Consider the following 25,519-nt stretch of genomic DNA (forward strand, 5'->3'; position numbering starts at 1 on the left):
TTTCCATTCTTTAAAACTTTCTGTATCCTTATATTTTATATTTATCACTTTTAACATTAAAAAAAATCAGTCTGACAGATATTGAAAACAAACTTGTGGTTACCAAAGGGGAAACGTGGGGCAGGGAAGGGATAAATCAGGAGCTTGGGATTAACATACACACACCACTATATATAAGATGGATAACCAACAAGGACCTACTGTATAGCACAGGGAACTCTATTCAATATTCTGATAACCTATGAGAAAAGAATCCGAAAAAGAATGAATATAGTACATGGATAACTGAATCACTTTGCTGTACACCTGAAACTAACACAACACTGTAAATCAACTATAACCCAATAAAATTCAAAAAATCAGTCTGACAATCTTTGCTTTAATAGTTTATTTACATTTAATATAATTACTGCTCTATTTCAGTGTAAAAGTCCATTATCCTTTTGCTTTTCATTTTCCCAGCCTATTCTCTGTTTTTTTTTCTTGCCTTTTGAGTTATTTTTAAAATGTTCTAGTTTTCCCCCTCAGCTTAATTAAAAGACCCTTTGCTCTTCAAGTGTTTACCATAGAGAAAACTTTACTTATCAGTGTCTAATATGGATTAGTTTTACTTGCTCCTAGACAGGACCAGGACTTACAGAACTGAGCACTCCTGACTTGCGGGCATGTGTTTTATTTAAGAACCTCAGGATGTTCTGTTTCACACAGTCACAGCTTTGCCCTCCTGCCTCCCCTTCTTAGTGCCCTTGAGTTCCACCTGACACCACCCTTTAGAATTTCCCTTGGTGTGGGTCTGTTGTGAAGCATTATTTTCCATTCTTATTCGTCTGAAAATGTCTTTCATTCTTAAAGGACTTTTTTTGCCAAGCTCAAAATCTGAGGTTGGAAATTATTCTCTCAGCCCCCAGAAGGCACCTTTTCACTGCCTTCTCATTCTCACCATTTCCATTGAGAAGTCGTCTTTAAGTCTTATTACTGCTTTTTTTTTAAAAGTAACTTGTCTTTTTTCTTTGCTTAGTTTTTTCTCTTTGATTCTTCAGCAGTTTTATTACTGTATGTTGAGGCGTGTTATTCATTTTCTTTATCCTGTTTGGTGTTTGTCTAGCTTTTCTGGTTGCTCTCAGCAGGAGGATTTGTCTGAATCACAGGTTTATTGTTGCTGAAATCCGGCAACGAGCACTTCATTTAAGTACTCACCAGATACTATTTAACTGACATTGTTAACTATACGTGGTCTAATAGCCTACTGAAGCTGTTTTATTTCCCCTTACGTTCCTCAGACTTGTTCTGGAATAAACCACCGAAGGCATACTGAATTGCTTTCGAGGTCCTTGCTAATGGCCATTTCTTGCACAATTCTTTCCCTTCTCCTCTGCTTGTGCCTGCGCATTACTTACCTTTGCTGGTGCTGGTCAGGACAAAAGAGGTTTCTAAGCTTTGCTACAAACCAGGTGAAAATATGCACACGATATACAAGTAATTTGATTATTTATTTTGAATAAAAAAGTGGCCAAGATAACAATACTAGTGGCTCTGCATACAAAACACAACATAATTGAGGTTATTTCACATTTACAAAACTGCCATTATGTACAGCACTGGATATTCACAGCAACTTTAATAGACTCTAAGTACCAGAATCCTAAGAGCAATTGCGGGGGATCCAAAATGGGAAAAAGCTAAAAAAAACAATGATCTTTCATTAACTGGAAAATTGGCCAACCAGCTAACTGGTAAAGAAAGAGAATCTGCTACCCTTTTCTTTAGTAATAACTAAAATAAGATTGCCCCACAGGACTGCATTTGACAAACAGCCTCCATAATTTCCACTTCATTTTCTCTATAATCTTTCCCACTTCAAACTTTCCCCAGAAACCTCTGCCCTATTATCAGATAAAAGCTCAGGACACCAGTATATCTTCAGGGAAAGAAGATAACTAGTGCAAAGGATACAGCATGGTCTGCTTCAGCCCAGGAGACCCAGTTCAAACCCAAGAAAGAATTCTGCCCTCTTCCGGTCATCAGTTCTTCGCAGTTTTGAACACACTGGAAAAGTGAACCATGCTTCCTCTTACAGGTGGCAGGAAGTTACTCACTCATTCGCTGTATCACCAGCACCTACTCTGTGCAAGGCACTTGACACTCGGTGCTGCAGGAACTACCAAGATGAGACAGACAGTTCCTGCCCTTGAGGAGCTTACAATCTAATAATGAACACTATGTACATACGTATAATGCAGAGAAGCAGCCAGTTCTTCTGGATGGGGGTATTCCAAGCAAAATGTGCTATTATTCTTAAAATTTTTTTATTTACACACTAAACGTTTAAAACACACCACCTAATCAGATGGTAAGCATTAAAAAACCATCTCCTTTCTATAACCTTAAGTTTTTAGATGCCTGTTCTTTTTATTTCAAAAAATGTCATATGTAAACAAACACATAATTTGAAGCCAAGCACAAAGATAGCACAGGCATTGGATAAACAAAATATATACTACTCTACACAACACAGACTTATTTTTCTATACAGTCTTATTTCTGTATACACAAGTTTGATGTTCACTTTCTTTTCATACACTGAAGTACAAATCTGAGTCAGTCTTGAAAAAGACATAATTCACTTTTGCATTTAATATTGCATTAGTACCAAAAACAAAACAAAACACCCTAGACCTCACCAGTCTGTTAGCCAAGCGTCAAACTGGTAACACATGAAATGCTTCAAAGCCACCACCTCTTACACCATCCAATGAGACCATTTCACAGGACCTTTCTATGAAACTAACAGGACTTCATAATAGTGAGGTAAGCAAGTTTTTACCTTAGAAATAACTATAAGATTTAGAGTTCTGAAATTCAATTCCACCAACCCATTTACAATATTTCAACTAGACAGCCTGCACCTTTGCTTTATCACATCAGTATGAAAGTATCATCATTCCCCCTTTGCAGCTCCTCCCAAGCCTGGGATGAATGAATGAATGAATGAATGAACACCATGTTGGTTAACCATATAATACTGTGGTAAATAAACTCACTGTCTAGGACCTCATATTGTATATTAAGTCTCCCCCCCCCCCCCGAGTATAGTTATAAGTTAAAATGCAAGATAAAAGCTGAATCACCTAATCTGATTAAGAGGTTGGGGGCATACATATGTATATAACAAAAAGATTAACTTCTTTACAGGACTTCTTTATATAAACAGTCTCTCCCCTGTTAAATTTACTGATTTCTACAGCAAGTTTTCAGAAACAGCCATCTTAAAACAAACCATACATGCAGATAGGAGGCTGCACCCTATTTACCAGACTCAGGCCGGCCAGCCAGTCCTGATACTGATGTGTATCTGTGCCAGGGAAACAAGTCTGCATCTTCTGAAAACCCTGCTGTACACCAGGATAGCAATGCTGTGGTGAGAGTGACCATTAGAAGCAAGTCTGCAAAGCTGACTTAATTCAGTATAAGGACAGTCAAATCTCACGCGCTCTAACGTCAGCTTGAACTGCAGATACCAGGTTATCACATGAAGATCCTAGCTCCAAAAACTTCTTTTAGCATCAAGAAAGAGCAGTTCAAAGCTTAATACCTATGAGACTTGAGACATGGTCTAAAACTCTGCTGGAAACTGCCAGCTGATACTTCCACTAATAGCTAAAGTGCAACCACTTCACTTCAGTTAGATCTGCTATAGAGGCATTTTTACAATCCGACGATGGTGAGGGGAGAGGCTAGATGCCCGAGCCGCTCTGCCGTCAACAGAGCTGCTGAGCCCCGCGCACACAGGGGGCAGCGTGAGAGCACAGGGATGTGTTCACCCTCAGTCATGGAAGCCTGCAGACCCCAACAGTCCGTGCAGGGCTAGCCGGAAAGAGATGCTTTTACTTGTCCGGCTATTTGCTGTTTGTGCTGTCCCATCTCTAAAAAGAAAAGAGGGCAGAACCTATCTTTCCCTTAAAAAAATTTAGGCCTGCTGACTTTGAATATAGCCAGAATTTTTTGGCTTGTCAGGAATAGCTGGCTGGGGGAGCAGAGTGGGTGGTGGCAGCGAGCTGAAATCCAGCCCACTCTGCCCCAAGTCCAGCCTGGAGGTGTGGGAAATTTCCAACAGGGAAATTGTAATTCAGAGTTTTGAAGAAAACCAGATACAGTTTATCAAGTTGTTAACAACTAACACTATTACCCTTAGAAAGAAAAACTACTGTTTAATAGTTTCTTCTAGGAAGGGAGACCTGCTATGTGGTTTAGTTTTTAGAAATTTTATCACAAACCTATTTTTCTTTCAAATCTGGTAGCTCAGAAGGTGTCCTAAAGCTGAGAGAACTAAAGGGACGGAACCGGAGAGGACCTCTCCTGGAAGGAAAAGCGAGGGAGAGGGAGGTCAGGAGCAGAGAGGACGGACGGACCTGTGGAAATCAGACAGTGACAGTAATTCCTGCTTTCATTCCAGGAGCCGCGGCAATTCACCAAACCCCGACACAGTTCAGTGCTGCCAGGAGAGCGGGTGCTCTGAAAAAGCAGCTCTGCGTTCCTCCAGACAAGACCAATGAGCCTTGATTTCTTCTGCATATTATCTGACACCATTACCATTACAACAGAATATATTTTAATATTCAATTATTACCCTTGGACATTCTTTTAACCTAATTAACTGGTGAAGGCTGCTAATAGGCCTAGCCCACACGCCCCAACATTAACATCCTCAAAAACTTCCTAGAGGGAGAAGCAGAAAAATCTCACCTTCGACCATGAGCTTCACCAGTGGTTCTAATAACTCCTGACATTGAAAAGTAATTGGTAGTTTTGGCAGATACAATAGTAGGCAGAGATGGCTTGAAGTCTGGGTAGTGGACATATGAGGATTTCAGAATGAATATCAAGCCTAACAAACTATCAATTTCTTATCTAGAATAATAGGAACAGATTAACCCTCAGCAGAGAAAGTGTGACACAGGTGTGGATATCAGACTCCCAAAATGCAACGCTGTCGTGGCTTAGAAGGTCTAATTGCACAGGACCTTTGCTCCTGCACCTTCATGCAAAGCAGTGGCATCACCGCCGTCTCATCCACGCCGTGGAGCGGTGACAGCTGAAATTAACTTGAAATCCACTACACAGATCAGGTAAGTTTTAGGAAGGTATAGAGGGCATGGTAAGTGTAAACCAGGAGAGACAATTTCCCGGTGTCCCTCCCGCTCTTCCAGGGCTTCACTGCTCAGCACTCTGTCACCAAGTATGCTGACCCTTAGGACGTTCAGAAGTGCACTGTGTTTGTGATGCTGCCATTAACTGCAAATCTCCTCTCGTTCTCACAGGTCAATGGATTAACCTCCACAGAAGAGGGGAGGGGTGGGGAGAGGGGGCGGAGGGCTCCCAACTCGGTGTGCAGAAATTTGAGGCAGGTGCTGGCTGGATTTCAGCCTTAAGAATGCCATTGGGCAGAGCCCCCCCAGAGAGAAGCCACATTCTAGTAAAAGAGGTGCCATGTTTACTGCTACCCAGACATACGAAATAACTCAGGTGACCCTTTTTAGTTTATTCCTAAGAGTCAAATTCTCCCCCCCAATGCATAACTGCTTTAAATAAAAACTTAACCTAAGTTTTAAATGGCAGCAGCACAAAATTCCCCAATAAGAACAAATCAACTACTAACTCTGATTAGGAAAAAAAAAAAATAAGTGAAACTAAGCATGCTATGATTATAAAAACTGCAATAATTCCTTGACAGGATCTCAATTTTTACTGTCATATTTACTGTAAAGTGAAACAGCTCTAGGCACAAACGACCGCAACTATACAACTTTCTGAGTTGTGTTCTTCCTGATTTTAATGCTCCCTGGTTCTCTTCCCTGACAATCATTTGAACATGCTGGACCCTAAAGTCTGGATAAACGCTCCTCTTGAAATTACCACCAAAATGAGAAAGATAAGCAGACGATGCCAGCAGAATTGAACAGCAGCAGAAATACAGAATTCAACACAGGAGACAGAAACGAAAACTTGAATGGGAAACAAAAGACATTTCAAAGCAGACTGTCTGGAAGTGCCTCTTAAGGGCTCTTGTCTCCAATACCTACGGACAGAGCAGGGAAGACACTAGGGGGAGAGAGGCTACAGGTGGGAGCGGGGTGTCTGTTACACGCTCTCCAAACAGCGAGTGTTTCTCAGTGAGGACAAAATGTCTCTCACTAAGGATACAAAAATAAAAGCAAGAATAAGTGTTAGAATAAAGGCAAATTAGATAGCATTTAAAATCACTTAAATTTCACATTCTGTATTTCCCATCCAACTTTCCAGAAATATGCACCATTTCAAGGTGAGTGCATTACAGTCCTGTTAATTAGCACCAATCCCTAGGATACTTATTTTAAAAATCCAAGAACACTGTAGTTCTAGAATGTCTATTTTTAATTTTAGGTTTTAAGACCAATTAATGTCTAACATCTCTTCTTAACAGTCCACAGGAAAATGCCTGTATTATAAATATCGAGGACCTTTGCAGAGAGAAGGAATTCCCAGCCTCTGGTCGACTGAGCTACACACACGATAGCACCAGAGCTCAAGGGTCCACACTTCTGAGCCGCCTGTCTCTTTCTGGAAGTCTCTAGACAGACTCGGGATATAAATGATACGTCTGGAAATATCAACATTAAAAATATTAAATGTTTTAATTTAATACTAAAAGGAGAAAATATTACTTTTCCTCCATGTACAAATATCTCACCAAGTTGTCACAGGTAAGTCTGAAGAGGGTTGTGACGCATGTGAACAGGAATACTTGACATCCTTATACCTGTGAAGGAGTCAGAGCAGGAAACTGATGACATGGGAGAGAGATCATTAAAAATAAGTCACAATTATTAACTTACAAGAGTCACCTGATCTTTTGACACATTAAAACCAACTTTAGTCTTGGCTTCAACCTCTTTCAAATATGTAGTTTTAAGAAAATGTTTTCAATATGCATGAAAAACAACGGGCGGGATGCAGATCCGCAGCTATTTGTTGAGAACAAAATATCAGGCCCACAGGTTGCTTCAGACACTTTAATATCTGTTGGGACACTGCATACCACGTAGCAGGTAACTAAGGCTCCCTGGAACCACAAGGCAGTTCCAGACCAAGGCCAGGATTAAAAAGCCTAACTTGGCCCAGCAAGGCCCTTATCCATACTCCCTAGAAGGGACCATTCTGTTCTGAGAAATGACAGGGCATGCGTTTTGTTCAAACTGCTTCAGTCAAGACACTTGAAAAATAAGTGTTCCTCATTGGCAAGGAGTTGGGGGATAACGTTCATCTCAAAAGGACTTAAAATCTCTGCACTCAGTCACTTTAAAGACATCCTTTAGTCCCTGGAGACAGAGAACGCAGTTCAGCAGTGAGTCCCCACGCCCTATGTACAGTCACGAAGGGCGCCTCTCCTCTTGCACGTCCTAGCTCTCGGGGCTGGACGGCACTTTCCACAGCAGAGTACGTGCCCTTTCCATCTTCCCATCGTGGACATTCAGAAGACAGGAGAATCACAGAAAGGGCAGGGGCTTTGCAGTAACCTCTTAATCCAGTCAGGATCTGCAAGAGTAAGACAAGCAGTATTGAGCGTAAACTTCAGAAAAGGCAATCAAATGGGATGAGCCCTGGATGGATCACAGTATTAAGGGATGGGCATTCTGGTCCCAGCTCTGTGTCCCTGGACAGAGCCCCTCACTACAACATTCTAGACAAGGCTGGACCAAATCTGTGGTTCCCAAAGCTAAGTGTGTAATGAAATAGGAAAATAAGGGTAATGAATGAGTGTTTTCATAAAGCTAAATTTATTCTGTTTAAAGAAAGGACTATACTTTGTTCTGAGAGTATTTCCTTCATACATGGATAATGTTAAAATACTCTTATAAAATGACAGTAACAGTAACTTTAAAAAATACATTACTTGGAAAAATAAAAACATGGCAACACTGTGTCAACACTTTCTCCCCCTTTTAAAAACTTGCCTGGTCTGTGAAATACTGTGCTCTACTGGTTAGTACTCTCCAGATCTCAGCGATTCACACTCTTCCCAAGAGCTGTATGTGGCTCAACACAAAATCAACCGGCAGGTGTGTTTTTTTAATTTGTTTCCATCTTTTCCTGATTTCCTGTCTAAATAGTACACCAATTCTCAATTGCAATGAGTGTTTGAAAGTCCCCCCAAATTTGCTTCAAAATAATCCAATAAGAGGAGGGAAGAGGGGGAGGACTACAGATGAAACATTAAAGGTCATGAGCTGGCAATTTTTGAAGTTGAATGATGGGTACATCAGAGTTTCTTATACTCTTTTTCTCTACTTTTATGATTGCATTTTCCATAACAAAGAGTTAATACAGAACACAAGCTGCCAACACACCGACTTCTCAGAATTAGAGAGCTTCAGCCAGGTGAGAGCAAAAATCAATAAGGGTGTAGTTTTACACAGAACATTTTGTTTTACTTGAGACCACAAATTACCCCCAAAGTGTACACAGGTGTATAATGGTGTCTAGTTAGCTCATTTGGTTAGTGTGATGTTAATGAGCCTCAGGTCATAAACTGACATTCATGGGACTGTTTACATCACTAATTCCTGACTCACATCTACGATCTTATTTCCAACTAGTTATGTCATAAATGTGGGCTTTGTCACCGGGGCTATCAGGAAAGAGAGTACTGACCAACCCGAAAAAGAATCCCACCATGGCTACTAGAAGGATGACTGCAAGTGCACGTCCCTGTTTCAGCAATGCTGTCTTTGTATACGTTATCAGTTGCAGAGTTTTCCTTCAAATACTGTATAGTCTATACATGCCATCTAAAACAAGCTTTTCTGAATAAATGATTTGCTTGCAGTGACAGAACAGTAAACTGCAGCCCTACTTACTCACATACTAAAATGCAACAGGTATGTTAACGTGCATATTCCAGTGATCATCTTTTAATTAGTTGTGGCTCATGATAATACCGTACAGAGCACAAGGAGCCCGCTCGCCACCCCTGATGGCGCGAGACTAAGCGGGATGCAGGACTTGGGGGTGCTGGCGTGGTGCCAGCGTGCTCCAGCTCACCCTCCCGCAAGCTGGGAAAGCACTCACCTTCTGGGGCTGGATGGCGGGCAATGCTGTCATGGAGCAAACACCTCCTGTATATCAAACTCTGGCAGGACTGGTAGGTCAGGAAGCACCTGAAAGCAGACAGGTTGCACCATCAGCTCTACTAAGGGTGGAAAGCAGCAGTGTTGGAGGTGACTCACCACATACAGTTATTCTAAAACCACAAGTTAACTGAGTAAAGGGCAGAAACAGTTCACAAATGCATGGCGACAACGTATCCCGCTGTACAGGCCAGACCTACCCCACCCCACACTTAGTAAAGGGGAAGTGTCGGTCAGGCTAAACCAAGAGGTACAAAGCTTCTAATCCAGACAGTCACTGCAGCTTCTTGTTTTTGCCATGTTTGCAGCACTGAGAAAGGATGTAGTCTGCTTACACCTGATTGCACTGTGAATTTTTCATATGTTAAAAAATATCAATTATGTATTATACTGGAAACTATTCTTGTTAGTGATTTTTAAGATTAGGTATAAGCACTGTCTTTAAGAATCTGACAGCACAGTGGGGAAAACCTGAAAGATATCGAAGACAAAATTAATGGTGCAAAAAAAGAAGGGCCATGAACAAAAGCTCAGAGGTTCAATTCCATCCAATGACCATTCACTGAGCATCTACCAGGACCAGGCAAATAAGGGAAGGTGGGCAGCAATGGGATATCAGAGCGAGCACTTGGGCTCTGCGTGGAAGGTTTTCTGCAGGATAACGGTGTTTAGGATGAGCAACTAAGCAGTAAAAAATACAAAGAGGAAGGGAGGTTGGGGGAAGGAATTCCAAGTAGGTTTACCTTGAGTAAAGACTTGGGTGTACAGGAAGAAAGATTATACCTGAGTGGGAGCAAGTACCCATTCTCACCGGGAGAAATTACACCCAGGTATTCTGGCACTAACTTCAATCAGCAAAAATGAAAATAATTTTTGTGGAAGAAGCCATCTGAGAGACAACAATGTATAGTGGTTACACATGGAAACTCTGGAGCCAGAAGGCCAAGTTCTCAGCTCTGCCGCTAACCACCTGGGTGCCTCTGGACAAATTCAAACTTCCCCAGGCCCCAGTTTCCTCATCTGTAAAAATGGGAACAGTGGCGGTGCCCCTCATGTGGCTCAGGATGCGTGTACTGCTTAAGAGTCGTGCCTGGCACGCTGGCAGCGCCAGGCGCAAGTGGCTACTGTTACAAGGCCACTGCTATTACAAGCTTGTTTCCTCTTCTCCCCAAACATAAGGCAGAACAGTCAGATCAGAAGAAGTCTAGGGACACAGCAACGGCCGGGAAATCCAGACATCCGTCAGTCAGAGAGGCAGTAATGGAGCACCCACACAGTGGAAAGCTCTGCAACTGTTGAGAACGGGATCTACGTACTGATGTGGAAAACGCCCACAACATCTTGCTAAGAGAACACGCAAGTTGTTACGGTAGTTATATGTAGCACAATCCTGTTTCTATTGGAAACAAACTTTAAAAACCTACTGAGTGCCTACCACACACCAGGCATTGTTCTAGAAATAGCCATGAACAAAGCAACCAAATTGCCTGTCTTCGTGAACTTTCTATTCCATAGAAAGGAGAAAAACATAAAGTAGAAAATATATTAAGTGGGACCTCCCCAGTGGTGCAGTGGTTAAGAATCTGCCTGCCAAGGCAGGGGACACGGGTTCGAGCCCTGGTCCGGGAAGATCCCACATGCTGCAGAGCAACTAAGCCTGTGCACCACAACTACTGAGCCTGTGCTCTAGAGCCCACGCGCCTACAGCCCGTGCTCCGCAACAAGAGAAGCCACCGCGATGAGAAGCCCGTGTTGCGCGACGAAGAGTAGCCCCCGCTCGCGGCAACTAGAGAAAGCCTATGCATAGTAACGAAGACCCAACGCAGCCAAAAATAAATAAAATAAATCTATAAAAAAGAAAGAAAAGGTTCTTCATTAAAAAAAAAAAAGAATATATATATATATATATATATATATATATATATATATATAAAGTGGTGATAACTGCTAAGGAGGAAAATAAAGCAAGGAAGAGGGATGAAGACTACATACTGAGAGGGGAGAGGGATGTCATCAGGTGTCATGATTTTAGGCAGTGTGGCCGGGAAGGAAGCCCTGTGGACACCTGCTGGAAGAGCACCCCGGGCAGAGAGGACAGCCAGTGCAGACGTCCAGGGTGGGAGGGGTGCTGCGTGTACCTGAGGAACAAGGAGGCCAGTGCACCTCGAGTGAAGTCAGCAAGCTGGAGAAAATGTAGACGAGATCAGAGAAGGGATGGGGGCCAGGCCATGGAGTCTTGACCACTGACTGGATTTTAGCTTTTACTCATCAGAAATGGGCAGCCACTAGAGAGTTTTGAGCAGAGGGGGTGACATGAGCTGATGAGGTCGTAATAGGATCACAACCTCAGCTCTACTTAGAACAGCCTGGAGGGGGCAAGGAAAGACACGGAAGATGGGCTGGGAGATAACTATAATAATCTGGGCAAGAGATGATGGTGTCTTGGACCAGGGATGTAGAGGTGGAGGTAGCAAGAAAAGGCTGGATTCAAATTTGAAATGCCTTTATAACTTCCAAACAGAGCAACTGAGTAGGTGCTTAGATATGAAGTCTGGACTGAAGGGGAGCAATTCAGACTAAAGCAATATGTTTAAGTCACCAGTGTACAGATGATAGGCGACAGCCCAGGGAGAGTGCTGACAGAAGAAAGGCAGGTCCAAAGACGGACATCAAAGAGACACTGTGTCCAGAGGGCCAGATGATAACAAAGTGCTTTAAGGAGGAGGAAGAGGGAGTGATCAACTGCGTCACATGCAGCCCGTGGGGCCATAAGATGAGGACACGCCAAGGTTCCCTCTTAGAGCGAGACTGAGAAGCCCTCTACCTTTTGTTAGAGTTAAACCAGAGTACAGAAGCACTTTATATTCTATAAACTTCAGCAGGTATTGCTTTTGTCATACTGATTTTTAAAAATTTAATGCTACTTCAAAGCAAAATAATATTACCAAAATAAATAAACCCCTATATACAAGAAGCAGAAAAAAACCCATCATTAAAGGGTGTCTTGCTTGAGTCAAATGGATGGTACAAAGCCCACACCAGGTTTTATAGTAGCAGCTTTTCTCCAACCTAATGGCATGGGCAACATATACTTTGGATAAACACTTTACAGTGGTTTGTGTGACACAAAACTGGAAAATGACCAAAAGCCGCTTACCGGAGCCAAATGTGGCCATTGGAACAGACCGCCTGTTTGCGATCTGTGAACGGCAAAATCTCTTTACACAAACTACAGTGCTCAGGGAAAGTTTGCTTGTTCATCTTCTTTGAGATGTGTCCGATCAGCACCTAGTAAGACAAAGCAGTCAGCAGTGTTTTGTGGTGAGTGCAGGGCTTCCCGACACAAAGGAGAAATGGAAAACTACACGGTATCTTACATAAGACAGGAGCTCTGCATCTCCACGTAGGCCCATCACGCTCTCTGAAAAGTAAAAAAGCTGGACCTTCAACTTGTGTCAACTGGCTGAGTACAATAAAATAAATTCATTCAGGCACCCTGTGACGACAGAGTGAACTTTACTCACTAAAGGAAAAACTGTTCTGAAAACGCAAATCTTATTACTTGCCTTTAGTTGCTTCTGAAACAAGGACTTCAGAGTTCTGTTAGAAGACAAAGTATTCAGCTACACTTACAATGTTTTGACTTTAAGAAAGAAAAACATAATCTCTATAGGCAAAATATCATGTGAAACACTAACTCTGTAGAACTATACAAATGTCTATTCTTTAAGAAAAGCTTACAAAGTAAAAAGATAATCAAGATTAAAAAATAATACTTTCCCCTTCTGATGGCCCAAAGACCCATGACCAATCTAGTCAGCCTGCAATTGGAGACCAACCGACCTCACAGCAGAGGCATGGCGGGACCCACCGTGGGAGTGGGAGAGATGGACGGGGCAGGCTCTAGGCCTTGGCCCTACTTCAGCTTTGCTTGTTTCTCCGCTTTGTTTATTAGAATTGCATCACTCCCAAAATGAAAGTCTGAAAAACACTGATCTACTTCATTATTTTGTTGGAAGAACACCTTTACCAGCTATATTACTGGGAGGCATGGGATACACCAATCCTTAAGAACCACCTTGTCTTACTAGCAGATAATGTCCTTCAAAGTTTTAATCCATTGACACTTAAGCTCTTGTGTAAGAACTTCTTAGTCTGCGATTCACTAAAATTAGTTCACTGAAGTTCTGAACGGTATCTTAATAGCTCAAAAGGGTGTCTTACCTACTCTACCTATAATTTACAAATTTAAAGCCCATTAACTTTTGGCCTTTATGGCCTTGAAAATTCTAATTTATGGTCCCTTACAGCAGGGACAACCAATGTACTAGGTTTGAAAAGATTCATTTTTATGCACACAGTAGGATTTTACTTTATTTTTTAGATGTTGAAAACAAAATTTATTCCGTCTTTCAAAATATATGCATTTATTAAGAAAACTGTCCAATGGTTTACTGTCAGATTTCACAAGCAAGCTTCAAAGCAGGGGATAAAGAAAGTTATAAATTCCAAGTTACAAGTTAAGTGCTCTCCTTAGCCTTTAACTAGTAAACTCCAAAACAAAAAACATTTGTTTTACACAGTAGGATTTTAAAACATGAAATGTATTGTTTTCAATCAAAACTCAGTTGCTGTAGATGGGCAGAAGTCTAATCTTCCCTTCTTTAAATTGGCTCTGTTGGAACCAAGTAACTATGCTAAATGTAGCTTTCCATGCTCATGCAGCATCTGGTCAATTATTCTGAATCATTGCCAACCAGCTTCCATTACAAATTCCCTAAAATGTTTTTGTTAATATTTTACGCTTATAACATCCCTGCTAGGTCCTATGAACCAGTGATACCAGAAAACTCTTCCACACAATTTAGACCACAATGAAACAATTCTTAAAAGTTGACTTTCAAAGATGAAAAGTCCATTACATGAACAGTACATCTTAACTACTCGAGTGTGAATGAAAGTACTGCTTGCCATATCAGTAAACAAAGGATGTTGCAGCCATCGAGCCATCACATTACAGCTGCCCGTCGGTGAGCCCTGAGGGAACTCAGGAGGGAGGCAGGATGCACTCCCCCCCCCCCCCCCGGCCCCCGCCCCTGGCAGTCAGCCGCTACAGCCACCCCCGACGGTGCACCAAGGAGACTCGGGATGAGAAGCACATGGGGATACTGGCCCCATGTAGCTGAGGTGCACATCAAAGGAATGATTTCAGTGAGCCCAGACTTTGCATCTTCCCATACATAGAAAAGCGCTAAATTTCTTAACTTCAGATATCTGGTTTTCCTTAATTAACAGTAACCTTTAATGCTCCAACTACCCTGGCCTTTGTTGCAACAACTCCAATATATCCTGGCTCCACCCCCTTGCCCCTTGGGAGCAGTCCCTCAGAGCTATCTGAGATGCTGTGTCCCAGGCTTAAGTCCTCAGTTTTGTCTGCCGAATAAAATGTAACTCTGAACCTTTAGGTTGTGTATTGTTTTTCAGTCAACATCAGATTGTTGCAAACATCCTTAAGAAATAATTTTAGGGGTGTACGGGTACACACACACACACACACCTTTCCAACAAGAAAATGCAACAAGTGATTCGCGAATGGTTTAACATTAGGCATGAAGATATCTGAATTTATTACCTGCAATTAATATTTTAGATAAGACTTTAGGCAGTGAGAATAAATATCAATCTTCAGAGTAAAAAGAACCACAGACATCTGTGGTCCTGAATATTTTAGTATACAGTATGTTCCTTAAAACCCAATTCCTCAGGATTTTAGAAGCTGTTAGCTCAGGATTCCTGATTAATAAGTCTATATAACACTGAGCTACACAAAGTTAAATGATTTCTTTCCTATAGGAATTCCCAGAACCCTCAGAAGGACGATGTACACTGGGAACCTTTAAGAGGAGTACAGAGCATGCAGTATCTCCCCAAGCTTGGAACCCTACTGTTCTGTCAGGGAACTTGAATTCTGTGAAATACATTTTGGATAATACTGCAAGATTGTTCTACCATCAAAATAAAGATTATAACCCAGTTTTTGTAACAAAACAAAACAACAATGTATAAGTAATCATTTGTTTACCTCTTATGCCCTTCTAGACTAAATCAGAAGACCCCTCGAGTACTATCAAACGGAAACAATCCCGGCCACAGTCCTCCCCAAACCTTCTGCAAACGGGAAGGGAAAGGAGGGTGTGCCACACTTCCCCTGCTGGGTCTGCCCAATCACAACGCAGTCTGCTTCTGGAGCTCATCCACAGCCTGGAAATCTCCCAAACCTTGCGTATCAATCAAGGCCACAGTGAGAGTAAGAACTGAAATATTCTTTGTGTGATATGAATATGCCCTCTGCATTCATCTGTTTCTTATTTATTCTCCCGCACCTCATGCCAATCAATTACCTAAAAAATGTCAAAGCAGAAGTTGAGCTTTACGAATTAAGTTTAGGTCATTTCTTTCTCACAAAGAAAGCAGACTTTTCAGTTTCAGTGCTTTTGTTAATCAACACCTACCCGTGCGGTTCTGTCATCATACTCTTCATCAGACATTAAAAAGTTACAGAGTCCCCGGGTGGGGATGCTAGTGTTTTCTGTGATCCAGGTGTGCAGGTATACTTCGCCTAAGACTCGCTTCATGTGCTCCCGGGTCAAGTGCATTTCCACAGCTTCAATTTTCCCTTGGATTTCAAGGAGTTTCTCTTCCATTGGCTCTCGGCCTCCAACGTCTCCAGACTGAGCGAGCGAGTCATCTGTGGGGCCCTCCGGACCACCTTCTTTGCTCCTCTCCTGAAGGCCTTGCTTATTTGTCTGTTCGGAGGAAGCGCCTTCTTCCGGCTGCTCACCCTCAGCACTGCCCGTCCCAGGTGAGTCAACCAGTAAGATTTTTGAGTCCTCAAGGATGGGTCTGCATAAGGCTTCTGAAGCGGTTTTCTGCATCGACTGGTATAAAATCCTCAGGAGGAAGAGTTTGAAACGCCAATAATAGGTGGCCCCACTGCTTTCAATCTTTTTTTCCAAAGCTTCTTGTAAAAACTGAGGGATATGTTTATCTTTTAAAATCTTCCAACGTACTAGGTCTATTAGATCTACCTGCTTAAAGAGATTTTGAACTGAAGATTCCAGAAGCTGAGCAGCTGCCTCTTCAAAGCTTTTGAGAGTAACGAACTGAACCTGGTAGTTTTTGTTAACGGGATGGAGGCCGTTGACCATGCCCTCAGTGGTAATGACGGCCAGGTACGCACCAAAGGGGCTCACGGCTATCCCGTGTGTCCTCACTGAGCCAAACACATCCGAGAGTTTAATCAACTGGTGTTCAAACTTCAGTGCAACATCTGTGAAAATGGGAATCAGCTGCCTCACCTTCCCATCACTGGAACAAGTATATACCGTCCCATTCTGCTTGTCTGCAGTCATGGAGACAATCGGCAGTGAGTGCAGGCCTGTGACGTGAGAATTGTGAACATTCAGACCTGCTTTGGAGATCAGAAGAAGACACCAAAACACATAGGGTCCTCTTGCGGCCACCACTAAGCTACAACTACACTTCTGGTAAGGGTGATACAGCGGTACACACTTGATGCTCTGTACTGGCAACTGGTCCATTTCTTTCCACAAGACGACAGGCTGCCTTAACGTGAAATAGCCTTTAACTGCTTTGAGATTGACAGGAAGAATTTTTACAGGTCCAAAAGCACTCCCCACAATAAGGCCGCTCATTTTCCGATTATTGTGCTCATATTCCCACCAAAACAAAACACTAGGAGAGTTGATTCCTGACTCAATCGTGTTGCATGAAGAGATAGATTCCTTTCCTACAAACGGTAGCTGAAACTGCCACACAGCAATGTTACCGTTTTCAAAGAGGACGGCCAGGAGCACGCTGCCCACGTCACGGCACTCGTTGTTATGCTTGACCTGCTGAGTGGTACAGATGCCTGACCACTCCATCCTGACTGGTGTCTGCATGCTGTGTCTCCTCTGAAACTCAGCAAAATCCCTGAGATTCCCTTCTGGGGCCTCACTTTTAGAGAACCTGTAACTGGTCTCATAAAGACGTTCTCCATAAATCTCCGTCAGATCGACCAGCTGGACCCACTGCAGTCTGTTGAGGTTAGCCTGGATGGTCAGGCGATTGTCCATGGTCAGTGCTGCCAGGAGGCACCTGCCATTAGCATCACAACCCATGGGGGACCAGCTAGTGTACTTGAATCCTCTCAATGGTGGCAAAGCCTTCCCCTCAGGGTTGAACACCCTGTCCAACATGAAAGTCTGACTGACTGTGGGGTCTTCAGAGGTGGCAAATTTCTCCTTACACTCAGCAACTTCCGTTTTTGAGCCAACCTGAAAATAAGAGATATAAAAACTATCAGATAAATATTTCACTCTAAGAGGACTATATGTACATTGCTTAGGGCGAATTAACTGATTCACATAAATACATAAATCAGTTACATGTTTACATATTATAAATATGTAAAACAGTAATTTGATATCAGTTCTGTTAATTTTGGCATGACATGCATTTAAAAGATCAAGCACATGTCTAAGACTAAATGAGCATTCACTCAGGAAATGGCAATTGTTTTTTAAGGGTCAGAATAAGTGCTGTCATTATTCATAGCCTCGTTCCCACATTGTTCTCAGAATTGACATATGCAGTAGCAATGACAGAGATGTACTTGATTCTAAAGAGTCAGCTAAGCATTCTGCTGAACTAGTCACAAAACAATAAAGGAGAAAGTCATGAAAAAACATCTATCTATATACATCTTTGATACAATGAGATGTTTGCATTTTTAACAATATTTTTTTTAACAATATTTTTGTAATACAAATGTCAGCTCTTAAGTTTTCTACCTAAAATTTCATTTACAAATTAAGCTGAGAGCCAACTCCAACAGTTCTGTCCACTGTTTCTTTCTTTTTTTTTTTAAATTAATTAATTTATTTTTATTTATTTATTTTTGGCTGCATTGGGTCTTCGTTGCTCTGTGCGGGCTTTCTCTAGTTGCGGTGAGCGGGGGCTACTCTTTGTTGCAGTGCACAGGCTTCTCACTGTGGTGGCTTCTCTTGTTGTGGAGTACGGGCTCCAGGCCCATGGGCTTTTGTAGTTGTGGCACGTGGGCTCAGTAGTTGTGGCTCACGGGCTCTAGAGCGCAGGCTCAGTAGTTTTGGCGCACGGGCTTAGTTGCTCTGTGGCATGTGGGATCTTCCCGGACCAGGGCTCAAACTCGTGTCCCCTGCATTGGCAGGCGGATTCTTTTTTTTTTTTTTAATTTTTATTTATTATTTATTTATTATGTTTATTTTTGGCTGTGTTGGGTCTTCGTTTCTGTGCGAGGGCTTTCTCCAGCCGCGGCGAGTGGGGGCCACTCTTCATCGCGGTGCGCGGGCCTCTCACTATCGCGGCCTCTCCCGTTGCGGAGCAGAGGCTCCAGACGCTCAGGCTCAGCAGTTGTGGCTCACGGGCCCAGCCGCTCCGCGGCATGTGGGATCCTCCCAGACCAGGGCTCAAACCCGTGTCCCCCGCATTGGCAGGCAGACTCTCAACCACTGCGCCACCAGGGAAGCCCCTGGCAGGCGGATTCTCAACCACTGCGCCACCAGGGAAGTCCCTGTCCACTGTTTCTATAGAATAATGTCCACTGCCGTTAAGACTATTTGCCGTTCCCTGAACACTCCCACTCTGCCTTCCCTGGCTCCCTTGTGTAGAATGCTCTCGTTCCTCCTATCTGAATCCCATCCCTCCTACCAGGTCAAACTCTATGAAGCCTTCTGAGATCATTCTAGCTTTCATTCATCTCTCCCTCCTCCAAGTCTGTAACATACATGAGCAGTGCTATTTATTTAATGTCTAGGTGTACAATGGTGAGCTCTTTAGAAAGATTTTAAAGGGACATTAAAGACAGAGGAGAGATAAATGACCAAAAGAAAGTGGTCCAGAGCTATAAGAAAATAGTCAGAAAGGCTAAAGCCAAAAAAGAACACAGGTCAATTAAAATATGGTTTCCATTATGTCAGAAGCAGGAAGAAGAAAAGGACTTGAACCACTGTCTTTAGAGAAATGAATAACAGAGAAAGCAGAATCTTTCGATTCCTTTTTAGTGTCAATCTTCTTTTACATAGAGGCTGATCTTTAAACGGGAAAGGGTAGATTAAACATGATTAAAAAGGAACTCAAGCCTAAATATACATGGATATAACAAAACTCACTTTAAACCCCCAAGCCCAGAGGAATTACACTCCAGAATACAGAAAGACCTTGGAAGATGAACTCAGAACCATTACATTCCTCGATAAAGCTTGGACAACCAGAGATGTGTCAGAAAACCATAATGCAACAAATAGTTAACTGCTAAATTGCATAATAAATAAGCATATAAAATGAAAGGTAAAGTCCAACAAATGAATTAGAAGACTAACTTTTCCTAAAGTGTGTTAAACAGAACATCACTCCCCTAAATTGCCCCTTGAAAAAGAGGTCTATAACCAAATAAGTTTTGAAAATGCTATATATTATACATTTATTCCCCCTTCAAGAGTTACAGCCAGGGAGCTACTGAAGAGACTTATTTAACCAGAGTTATCCAAACTTTTATTTTTTATTTACTTATTTATTTTTTTTACCATTTAAAAAAAATTGGGGTATAGTTGCTTTACAATGTTGTGTTAATTTCTGCTGTACGGCGAAGTGAATCAGCTATACGTACACACATATCCTCTCTTTTTTGGATTTCCTTCCCATTTAGGTCACCAGAGAGCATCGAGTAGAGTTCCTTGTGCTATACAGAAGGTTCTCATTAGTTACCTATTTTATACATATTAGTGTATATATGTCAGTCCCAATCTTCCCAGTTCATCCCACCCCCACCCTTCCCCCCTTGGTGTCCATACATCCAAACTTTTTTTTTTTAAACAATAGAACCTTTCGGGGGGCTGTCATCTCTGGAAATTGTGTCTTGGGCAGTGTATCTTGATTTTAGGGTAGTCTCTTGGCTATACCTACAGACATGCTGGAGAAATACAGACTGGAAATTCCAATTAAATACAGGTGTCACTGGCTAACCTGTTAATAAAACAATGCTAATCAAAGCCCAGAGCTTTGGATGGGTATATAAAATTTGAGTAAAAATCTGTCCTGTGATGCCAGACTGCCTGGATTCAAATCCTGGCTCTATCATACACTAGCTCTGTGACCCTGAGCAAACTGTTTAAACCTTCTGGCTTTAATTTCCTCGTCTATAAAGAGTATAATAATACATGTTCTCATAGAGTTTGGAAGGTTAATTAAGTCAATGTATGTAAAGCACATACTAATAAATACTCAATAAATGTTATCTATGATGACAATTATTAATACTCTCTGAGGATTAAGTAAATGTTAATGAGACCTAATAAAAGTGTGTAAAATGCAGGGTAGGTAGGTATTAAGTTGTCCACCAAATGAAGGGTAGATATAAAATTGTTCACCAAATCCCATAATCCTGTAAACTAAGCAATAATCCTCAGACTAGGACAATTTACTATTACAGTAAAAGCTACTATGGAACTGAAAGTAAACTTACAGAATGTATAACCCCAAACAGCAGCACAGAATGAAATAAAGGAAGCTCAAGCTTGGTCCTACTCACTGCAGGAAGAATCCTCGACGGAATGGAGAGCAGTGTGGATGTCAGCCAGTAGGGAAAATCCTTAGGGTTTTTTGTACAGTAGTTTCTAAAATGTTAGGTAGTTTGAATTAGCCTACTGCACCTCCCCTCAACTCTCCATATCACAAAACTAGTTAACAAATCAAAACAAGTACTCAGATGCCCTAGGAGCATACCAGTTAAGAGTCCAGCTCCCAGAGGCTGACCCCCAGCCAATCATTTGACTATCACTATCCTGTTCCTAGTTGGCCACTATTACAACTAATAGCTACGTACTTTGTAAGCACCTAACAAATAAAAACTCATTTGAAGCTATTAGACAGAAAACTTCTTGAGGGCAGGAATATAATTCCAAAGACAGGAAACAGTTATTTAACTTAATGTAGTAGATGGAGTTAATATTACTAAAGTTCTTAACAACTGATACAAATTAGTTATGCACATATTATTAGAATTTGGAACTGTGTACAACTAGATGATTCATTAAATCAGCAGTCCAATGGGAAAAGAAGTTGCAACTTATTCTTTTTTTTTTTAAATTAATTTATTTATTTTTGGCTGCGTTGGGTCTTTGTTGTGGGGTGTGGGCTTGTCACTGCGGTGGCTTCTCTTGTTGCGGAGCACAGGCTCTGGGCACGCAGGCTTCAGTAGTTGTGGCACGCGGGCTCAGTAGTTGTGGCTCGCGGGCTCTAGAGTACAGGCTCAGTAGTTGTGGTGCATGGGCTCAGATGCTCCACAGCATGTGGGATCTTCCCAGACCAGGGCTCGAACCCATGTCCCCTGCACCGGCAGGCGGATTCTTAACCACTGCACCACCAGGGAAGTCCGCAGCTTATTCTTTTTTTAAAATTTATTTATTTATTTATTTATGGCTGTGTTGGGTCTTCGTTTCTGTGCGAGGGCTTTCTCTAGTTGCGGCAAGTGGGGGCCACTCTTCATCGCGGCGCGCGGGCCTCTCACTATCGCGGCCTCTCTTGTTGCGGAGCACAGGCTCCAGACGCGCAGGCTCAGTAGTTGTGGCTCACGGGCCTAGTTGCTCTGCGGCATGGGGGATCTTCCCAGACCAGGGCTCGAACCCGTGTCCCCTGCATTGGCAGGCAGATTCTCAACCACTGCGCCACCAGGGAAGCCCCCGCAAACTTATTCTTAAGTCACTATTTTATTGCTTTTCAGATTTATATCATTCACCTTTATATCACGTAACCTCAGTGCCCAGGACACTAACTTGCAAATAGCAGATAATATGTCAACTATTATTTAACTGCATATTTTCCTGAAAAAATTCATAATCTAAATAACGATCAGACAAAAGCTTCAAAGAGGTTTAGTATCTACCTTCTAGCAGTGCTACATACTGAAATCTAGGTTGCAGAATGTCCGTCTTTCATGTTACAGCGAGCTGGACAGAACCAAGTAGATTTAAATCCACAGGGACTGTCAACGGGTCGTGCAATCAAAGTACAGATAGAGACTTCTTTACATTCCTACCATTACTCCAGTTTTATCCCACAGAAGCCTCTTTTAGAATTGCAGGACAACTCAGCATTCATTCACCAGGCAGTGCTAGGCTAGTAAGACTGCTAATTGATTGGTGGTTTCTGTGATGTGCATACCGAAGAACAGTGCAGAAGGGGAAGATGCCACTAATTAATTTCAGGAAAGCAATCAATTACCAGAGGGATATATAAAGATTTCCTGTTACTCATTTTTCAGGTGTGGAACCAACGACAGAGTCAAATTTTTATCAGAATACAGTACTATAAATAACTTCATATCCACAGCCATAGCATTAACCCAGACTCCTTCCTTCATACTTGTATGACTATTTTTTAAATTGAGCATTTACAGTGTGCCAGGAACTGTACTAAGTAATTACACATGTGTATGTATGTACATGTATGTACGTACATAAATATATATTTAACTGAATCTTCCAAATATTCTAAACAAGGTAGGTTTTACTACCCTCCCTTTATAGATAGGCCTATCTTGCTATCTGGTGCCAAAGTGCAATCTCTTAACCGCTGTTTTATACTGACCCCAACAATCATCTACTTGCCTCTAGGCCAGCCAGATTCATATTCTTGAACCACACCAGGTCAGTCCACGTCTATGATACTGTAACAGCACTTTAGGCCTTCCTAGATTGAAGTCAACCATCTCAGACTGACCTTCAAAATTCCCAAACTGGCCTCAATTTACTTCCTCTGACTCTCTAGGAAAGTTACTTGAACTCAACTGTTGACCCATCATTATTTACACAAACAGCAGCAAGTTATGCTCATGATTTACATGTATGTGCGTGAGATGGGCACCTCATTCCTGCCATCTGGATGACCCTTTCCTCCGGAGGACTTCTTACAACCCAAACCCTACCTTTTTTAAGGTCTGCTGCAGATTCACCACCAAATAACTTTCCCTGATAAAAGCATCTCGCTTCACTATTCCTTCCTTTCTTTAAATTCTCTCTGCTAAAGTATTAAATCTCTACCATATTGAGACACACACTTAAGATTTTCTCTAGCTGATGTGCATATGAACATCCTCAGCAACAGTAAGTTTCTTTTCAGCAGAGCATACACCTTTTAAAACCCCTTTGTTCTGCCTCCCTCCTTGAGTGTTTCTCAGTTCGGCAGCATTACGAACATCTACCCACCCGATTGGTTATACTTGAATCAATTTGTTCACATCTTGTCCAAGATCTTAGAAGGCTTAGTCATACAGGTTTACCAATGATCCAATTCAACATCAAATTATCAGTTTCAAACTTGGATTAAGTATCCTAAAAAGTGGTGTGGGTTCCCAGCACCCTACCCAGTTAGTGATTCCTATTTTAAATGGCTGTGCAGGGTAAGAGTTTTTTAAAAAAAACTTCAAGTTCACAAAAATACGTTCTCTTTATGTAGATACATACCCTTACAACGTTTATCACTACCCATTATTACATTGTTATTTGTTCACGACTTGCGAAAAGAAGGTAAGCTCCATGAGGACAGGGACTTTGTTTTGTACAATGCTTTACTTCCAGAACCTAGATTGGTGCCTAGCTGATACATAGTGGTATTCAAAAATGTGTTGAAAGAATGAATATACACTTTGTCACATATATGCATACAGATCTATAAAAGAAACAGCAAAAGTTTTAGTACTTTTAAACCACTAAAATGAACAATACGACTTCCTACTTAAAAAAACAAAAACAAAAAACTTGCAAATGGTGATGATAGAACAATAAAACTTCAGGAGCCCTAAAGTTCTGAAGGCAAACTTAGTTAATATGAAGCCGAAAGCACTAAATTTACACGGAGATCTCGGGCTTTAAGTTTAAGAACTGCACTTATTTTCCAGAGGCTTTATTTTTCGTTCTACATCCCAAAGCCTCTTAGTTATTGAAGAAAAACTGGAGTACTAACCCCGACATCCAGTATTTATGCATCTGCGCACGATGAGAAGCAAGGACCATTCATAATAAAGTCACTGAAACAGTTAAGACAATGGAAAGAACCAGTTTTTCTCCTCCAAAGCAAAAGAGGCGCAAGGGGAGGGCACAACACAGTAAACAAAGCCAGCCAAAGGCCTCGGGGAGCAAGCCCCAGACAATAGGAGCCACGCTAGAGGCAGGTCTGGGGTTGGGTCAACAGGGGGTGGAGCCTCAGAAAGCACCGAGGAAAGAAATCGGCGCCCGCAGCCGGCCAGACGCTGGGGCAAAGGGGAAGCCTGGCTCCGAGAGGGACCTCCCGAGATGTGTGCGTGTGCGTGTGTCAGGAGTGGATGGGTGACCCGGGAAATCGGGCGTAAACGGCTGGACAGTTTTTTGTTTGTTTTTTAAGCTACCGTGACCCTAAGCGCTGGAGGCGAGGAGGGGAATCCCCGGACTAGGCGTGGGCCGGGATTCCCCGGGGACCCGTGACGCGGCCGCGGGAAGGGAGCAGGAAGAGACCCCAGGGCTGCGGCCCGGGGATGACTTACTTTGAGGAAGCAGCTGTTGAGAGGCGCAGGCACCGAGGTGCGGTGGATAACCAGGTCCTGGCCCGGGTTGTGCACGTCGCAGATGAGCTCCAGCACAGCGATGCTGCGGGCCGTGGACACCGACACGCGGTGGTCATCGGACCACACCAGCGGCTCCAGGCCGCTCACCGCATACTGCAGCTTCACCGCCGGTTCCCGCCGAGTCACCAGGAGGCGGAACGCGGCGCTGGGCCCGGGGGCCGCGTCCGACCCCGGCTCCTTCCCGCCCGCCTCGCCCTCCTTCTCCTCGGGTGGCGCAGGCCGGTCGGCCGCGGGCCCCACCCGGGCCTTGGCCGTATTCATCTCTCCTCGGATGCAGAAGCCGAACCCCGGGCGCGCCAACCGCGCGTCGCCGTCCCGTTGCCGCCTCCCGCACCGCGGCCGCCGGCCCCCAGCGTCCCCTCAAGCCCGGAGCGCCGCCGAGCCAGGAAGGACCCCGTCGTTGCTAGGCGACCCAGCCCTGCCAGGTGGCCAAGGCGCTGCCTGTAAAAAACGCTACTCCTCTGCTGGCCGGACAGAAGCGCCCGGGCTGGACAGCGGGTGGGCGAGGGGCAGGGACCACCCCTCCCTCCACCCCCGCCGCGGCGTGATCAATCCCCAAGCCCTTTTAGGGACCTCCTGGGGCAACTAAGGTGCTGAGGGAACAGTAACCCGGCGGCAAAGGAAGGAAACATTGGTTCGATGGGGCACGTCTCTTCTT

The 25,519-nt window shown here is 43.0% G+C and overlaps 1 protein-coding gene across 1 annotated transcript; it reads right to left on the bottom strand.

Moving 5' to 3' along the window:
• Window positions 1–1,513: 1,513 nt before the first annotated feature.
• Window positions 1,514–25,509, bottom strand: GTF3C4 (general transcription factor IIIC subunit 4). Its single transcript, XM_068553930.1, has 5 exons — window positions 24,781–25,509; window positions 15,677–17,503; window positions 12,322–12,452; window positions 9,106–9,194; window positions 1,514–7,572 (listed from the first exon to the last, which is right to left on the bottom strand). The coding sequence occupies exons 1-5, from the start codon at window positions 25,120–25,122 to the stop codon at window positions 7,508–7,510; spliced, it is 2,454 nt and encodes an 817-aa protein (XP_068410031.1). The 5' UTR covers window positions 25,123–25,509; the 3' UTR covers window positions 1,514–7,507.
• Between the last annotated feature and the right edge of the window lie 10 nt (window positions 25,510–25,519).

This window comes from Eschrichtius robustus, chromosome 10, assembly GCF_028021215.1.
Source record: "Eschrichtius robustus isolate mEscRob2 chromosome 10, mEscRob2.pri, whole genome shotgun sequence".
Taxonomy (NCBI): Eukaryota; Metazoa; Chordata; class Mammalia; order Artiodactyla; family Eschrichtiidae; genus Eschrichtius; species Eschrichtius robustus.

What these genes read in the sequence shown, in the direction of transcription:
- GTF3C4 (XM_068553930.1), bottom strand. Translation starts at nt 25,122, where the DNA reads ATGAATACGGCCAAGGCCCGGGTGGGGCCCGCGGCCGACCGGCCTGCG. An exon ending in TCAACAGCTGCTTCCTCAAA is followed by an intron (nt 17,504 to 24,780) that starts GTAAGTCATCCC and finishes TCTTATTTTCAG; the next exon opens with GTTGGCTCAAAAACGGAAGT. An exon ending in CCGCCATCCAGCCCCAGAAG is followed by an intron (nt 7,573 to 9,105) that starts GTGAGTGCTTTC and finishes TTACTCTTGCAG; the next exon opens with ATCCTGACTGGATTAAGAGG.